Source organism: Pteropus vampyrus, unplaced genomic scaffold (genome assembly GCF_000151845.1).
Source record: "Pteropus vampyrus isolate Shadow unplaced genomic scaffold, Pvam_2.0 Scaffold48, whole genome shotgun sequence".
Taxonomy (NCBI): Eukaryota; Metazoa; Chordata; class Mammalia; order Chiroptera; family Pteropodidae; genus Pteropus; species Pteropus vampyrus.
In genome coordinates, this window is record NW_011888829.1 from 1,022,560 (window position 1) to 1,028,559 (window position 6,000).

Consider the following 6,000-nt stretch of genomic DNA (forward strand, 5'->3'; position numbering starts at 1 on the left):
AGAAGTGAGGATACTTGGCCCACAGGAGGCTGTTTTGGTCCAGAGGGGACACACTTACCCTCGTTTGTTCCAGAGAGCAAGACAGGGAACCGGTGGTGGAAATTGTAGGAAAATGATTTTTTTCTCAACCCCAAAAAACTGCCTAATACTAGAACCACTTAAAAAAAAAAATGGTGGGAAATAGCCTTCAGTCTCAGTAATAAGCTTCCCATAATTGAAGATATTTAAGCAACCTCAGGTATATTAAAAAAGATATTTCTGAAAAAAAGTAAAATGTTAGACTAGAAATTTACTAAAGTCCCTTCTAAATTTATCCTTCTGTTGCCTTTTTTTACAAATACCTTTTTCTGGCAACATCTTACTGATAAGTAGACTGCTTCTGTCTCTTTTTTAATATATGCTGAAGTATATCAATGTTTACTGTTTACTGTCACATTTCTTTTTACAGGAAAACGCGACATGTGAATATCCTACTCTTCATGGGCTATTCAACAAAGCCACAGCTGGCTATTGTTACCCAGTGGTGTGAGGGCTCCAGCTTATATCACCACCTCCACATCATTGAGACCAAATTTGAGATGATCAAACTTATAGATATTGCACGGCAGACTGCACAGGGCATGGAGTAAGTTCCATTCTGTTAAATCTCGTGTAAATTATTGTTGAAGACCATTGAGGGTGTTTTAAAGATTTTAGCTTTAGGATTGCCTTGTAAATTCTTGTTCAGCAACATATGGCTGCTTTTAACGAATAGCTAACAATATGATACTTAGAAATAAAATAGTCTCTCTCTACTACAGTCTTGAAGACTATATGTAAAATATTGATAACAAATATGACCGCAAATTTATGTTTTGCATGCAGTGATTTAGCTAATAAGCAATATAGGTTAAGAAAACAAAGATAGGCAAGCAAAAAAATACTAGTCATTAACAGTTACTGAAGTATATAAAATAAATATTAATTATCCTTTCAGATTATTTTCTCCAAGTGCCCATATTTTCGATTGCAAAATGGTCATCTACATGAAATAAAGTAAAATGAAAATCTGCATTCTGATCCTTTTTGAGAATTTCAAGTTGAGTTGTTCATACCCATTGAATTTTGCTGTGTAATTTAAAAGATAAAAAGTAACTTTATAAAGTTTACCATAGGCCAAAATAGGAAACTGACCTCGAAGAATAAATTTTGCATGCAGTTCTTAACTACAAATGAATAGGTAAAGCAAAAGGTAAAATTAAGTAAATTTTGAAAGTGCTTAGATAAAAATTTTGAGTAAAATATATTTGAAAGCTCTATGGGTAGTTAAAAAATATGTGTATCTTAATTTAACATTTTATAGTACACAGTTGTCTTTCACATGTATAGGTCATTATGTCACTATAATGTTATGAAGTAGGTATTTTTTCTTTTTACGGATAAGGAAACTAAGACTTTTAAATGACTTGTCTAAGACTACATATTTAATAAGTGGCAACAAAAATGTTTAGCTCAGAATTTCTGCTTCCCAAGCCATTATCTTTTCCCATAATCACTATGATACTTTCACATTATAACATTAGATTAAAAGGGTGTATATGTACTAACATCTAGAACTCTGATGCAAGATCACTTAACAGCAAGTAAGCATAGAACCAGGACTCAAAACCAGATCTGGCTCTAAAATCTTCTCACTGTTTTATCCTTTCTGTCTCAAAACTAAGCAATATATCTGTAATTTAGATTGCTTGCAAGTCTTTGTTCAGCCAAAATGCTTATTGCAGCAAATTATTACCTTAACAATAACATTTCCATTTATCCACTGGACTCAAAATAATCTCAGCCTTTCATATAAATTAGAATCTGAGTCTGTTCAAATCTGAAGGGTTATACCAGAATCTTGTGAAGAGTAAACCATGGCAAAAATAGTAAACAAGGAGCAAGAAACAAAGCTTTTTCTGCTCCCCTCCACCAAGCGTGCTCCCTCCTCAAGGCCTCTGCACTTGTTATTTTCTCTTTGGGATACTCACACCACAAATCTCCATAGAGCTGCTCCCTATATCTCTGTTCAGATGTCACCTTTTAAAAGAAGCTGATCACCTTATATTCTAACTAATATCCCTACCCAACCCTGTCACTCTCTATAGCCCTGTCTTTGTTTTCGTTTTTAATATACCAGACTCCATTTGACATATTTATTGCCTGTCCCTCCCACTAGAATACAAGCTTTATGAGAGCAATGTTTTGTTCATTGTTTTATCCGTACTGCCTAGAACAGGGTCTGGCCTATGATAGGTACTCAATACATATCTGTGAAATGAAAAAATGAAGGATTACACACAACTGAGTATTACTACTCCCTTTCAGAAAAAAGAGAAGCCAAATCCTTCTCATACTAAGACAGAAATGTCAAGGAAAAGAAAAACAGTCAACAAAGTAATAAAAGGATAATAGAGGAGGAAAGGCTTTTGCTCTAAACAGAGGCAGCAAAGAATAGTAATAAAAATATTTTTAGAAACAGTGCCAGTATTAAGACAAGAAACGACAGTAGAAAAGAACGCTATCAAATTGGAATAGTTCTGGAATCTGGGGGACAGTCAGTGAAGAGGCAATATTTTTCCATTGTTTTACAGTTTGGGATCTATAATTGTAAACCTTTATAGTATTTATGTACTCTGAAATACTTTGCTTACATTTTTAAGTAATGCTCACTGTATAATGAGTGTATCTGGCTGTGAATGTAGATCATGGCTATGTATGTATGGTGGTTACCAGAGGAGAAGGGGGTGGGGAAGGACGAAGTGGGTAAAGAAGGTCAAACACAGGTGGCGGACGGAGACTGGTGAGTACACAGTAGAGTGTGCAGATGTTGTATTATAAAGTCATACACCTGAAATTTATGTAATGTTATTAACCAGTGTTGCTCCAATAAATTTAATTTTTAATTTAATTAATTTAAAAAAATAGAAAATAGTTCCATTTCCATAGTATCCAAAAGAGTGAAATAAGGGATAAGTTTAACCAAGGAGATAAAATATCATACTCTGAAAAGTACAAAACATTGCTGAAAGAAATTAAAGAAAAAACAACCGGGGTTTGGGGTAATAAAAAATTTTGCATAGGTAGTGGAGGGGGTGCACAATATTATGAATGTATTAATGCCACTGAATTGTACACTTAAAAATGTTTTAAATGGCCAATTTTATGTCATATGTATTTTATAACAATAAAGTTAAAAATAAAGTAAAAATAAATAAAATAGCTATGTGGGCTACAGGTAAGGTGACACATTTTTGCTATCTTTGAAACTCCACTAAAACTATAATAAAGGAATTTTTTTAAGCATGAACATATGAGGACAGAGAAAACAGAGAGGAAGGAAACAATAGCAACAACATTTAAAAGCTAGAAAGCAGATGGGGAAGCGATAATGGACTTAGACCAGAAAAGCTATGTTATTAGTTTGCAATGGGGAAATGAAAACTAACCTGATTTATACCACAGAATCCTCAAGTCTCAGAAACTGGCAGTACCAGGTGCCTCCAGGAAAGGGAGGGTACACAGACGAAGAGTCTTGTCTAAAAAGCTTCTCAAAATCTCATCTGCTCTGTGCCACTGGGTGACTGCTCCATCTGTACCCTGGCAGTAGACTGGAAGTTTATTCTCTGGAGAGGGGAAAACAAATATCTCTGGACTGGGGACATGGACGTGGACACTTTACCAAAAACAGGAGGGTCGAATGACTGCTCACTGAACGATGAATGGAGAGTTCCCCAGCACTGTTCTTTTTATTTGGTTCCCAGAATGCTAGCAGCCAAACCTTCCCCTTCACACAAGGGATTGGAAGAGTCTTCTGTGAAGAATCTTACCAGCCAAGAGGAAGGACCCAAAGGTAGTGATATCAGAGATTCCACCTGTATCACTGTGCAGGGAAGTTAAAAAACACGAAGCCCATCTGTATGCCAAAGCTTTCAGGCAGCTTTTAGTCCCTCTCTCAATCTGAGGAAGACAAGTTATCTTGTAGCTTACCAGACATCAGAAGGAAAGTCTCTGATGCCAATGAGAGAGACCAAACCAATGAGGTTGGGGGAAGGCAACCAGGAATAAACAAACACGAAGAGATACTCATCTCCCCAAAAAAACCCATCAGTTTCCTCAGCGATAAAAGATGATTTTCTATCCACGAAACAGATGCTTTAAAAGAGATTTGTGATAAAAGAATGTTCAAATATTAATATATATACTGGAAATGACATCCTTTGTAGTTATTAAAACTTAAATGTCTGGTTCCTCCTCCCCTGTCCTCCACCGTCATTTCACAAAGGACAGAACAAGCTAGATGTGGCTGAGCAGTAGAAAGTCCATAGACTATTTACTACGGCCATGTCACCCTGAACAAGCCTGATCCCGTCTGATCTCGGAAGCTAAGCAAGATTAGTACTTGGATAGGAGACCTCCTAGGACGACCAGGTACTGTAGGTGTAAAAAATAAAAATAAGGGATTGCAAACTGACAATGTCCTTGCAATTTATGAGGTCAACCGAGGGTTGCTTTGCCTAAAAAAAAAAAAAAAAAGTCCATAGACTATTATTTAAATGGCCATTAATAATGTACTTTTGCAAAACCCTCATTTCAAAATAGTCTGCCCCCTGAATGTTTTCCAGATGCTGTTGAAGGTAACCTTTTCTAACTACTTTCCAAAATTTATTCTAAAGTCCCAGGGCATAAGCAAAATAAGAGCATATACTCATTGTATAAAGTGCCGGGGTTGCAGTCACTCATAAAACCTTCAGTAATTTGGAAAGTTAAATCATTAGAACTTTCAAATGTGCCTTTATCAGATTACAGAATTTAAGCAGATGGTAGATGGGTAACATTTTCCTGTGTAGTTCTGTCTTCTTTCCTCAGTGAAAGATCATTTCTGATTCCTAGATTTACCTGAAGAGAGCAGAGCCGTTTAATGGTAGATAATTACAGACTTACTCTTAGGAATCGAGGTTAGTGTAATATGTTTATCATCATCTTACCTGATAGTCATTGATTCAGCCTAAGGACCACGTATTTCAAGAATATTGTTCCTAAAGACATTTCAAGAATGGTCAAATTTATCGTGCCATTTCTTTGCAGGGCTTTTAATGTCAGTATAATATTTATGGTATAATTTTTAATTTGTCTTTATTAGAAAATTTACTAAATGTTAAGGAGCTACAAAGAGTAAGTTGTGGTCTGTTATACACACAGAAGTGTTATAGTCTGAATATAAGATGATTAAAAATAATTTAGGGACAAATCCTCACAATTTACTTTTGTTTAAATAATGAAGAGTATGCCCCATTTACTCATAAATAAACCTACTTAAAAGAAAGGGTGAATTGAAGCTAAAAATGTGAACACATATTAATGATTGAAAATAATTCTAATTGATCAAAGAATATTTATAAGGAACATGATTTTCTGGTGAATAAAAACAATAATAGAAAGGAGGATACTGATAATCAGAAAAATGGCAACTAAAACAAAGAGGTACTATTTTTTACCCACTGGAATTGGCAAAGTGCCTAAATTCTGACAAGATCAAGTGTTGGTAAAGATCAGGGGAATCGTTTACTGGGGCAGGCCCAGTGCAGCCACCCACCCCGGGGGGTGTTTGGGAAGTATCCTTTAAAATGGAAAATGAGTGGTCAGTCCCCAAGAAGCAGTAGCTTTTGTTCCAAAAGATGCATATAGGAAGAGATGTGTTACTGGAAAACATATAGTAGTGACCGTAGAGGGGACTGGATAAATAAAATATTGGCACATATGTGCAAAGGAATAAATATAAGCAGGAATTAATTATATGTATCAACATCAGCTTTAAAGTATGTTAAGTGAGAAAAGCAAGCTGCAACACGGATCACTTAAAATTTTAAAAACAAAACATTTATATTTGAGTTTTCTTGACATATATATAATGCAATATGTATTTCTTTATATATATATATATACACGTGTGTGTGTGTGTGTGTGTGTGTGTGTGTGTGT

General features: G+C 35.2%; 1 protein-coding gene across 3 annotated transcripts in view; it reads left to right on the top strand.

Annotated features, from left to right (window-relative positions):
• Positions 1–6,000, top strand: part of BRAF (B-Raf proto-oncogene, serine/threonine kinase) — a 65,299-nt gene that overhangs the window by 29,986 nt on the left and 29,313 nt on the right. For all 3 annotated transcript variants that reach the window (XM_023530269.1, XM_023530270.1, XM_023530271.1), the window contains exon 11: positions 449–625. In XM_023530269.1, the coding sequence (XP_023386037.1) occupies positions 449–625 (177 nt within the window). The remainder of the gene's footprint in view (positions 1–448; positions 626–6,000) is intronic.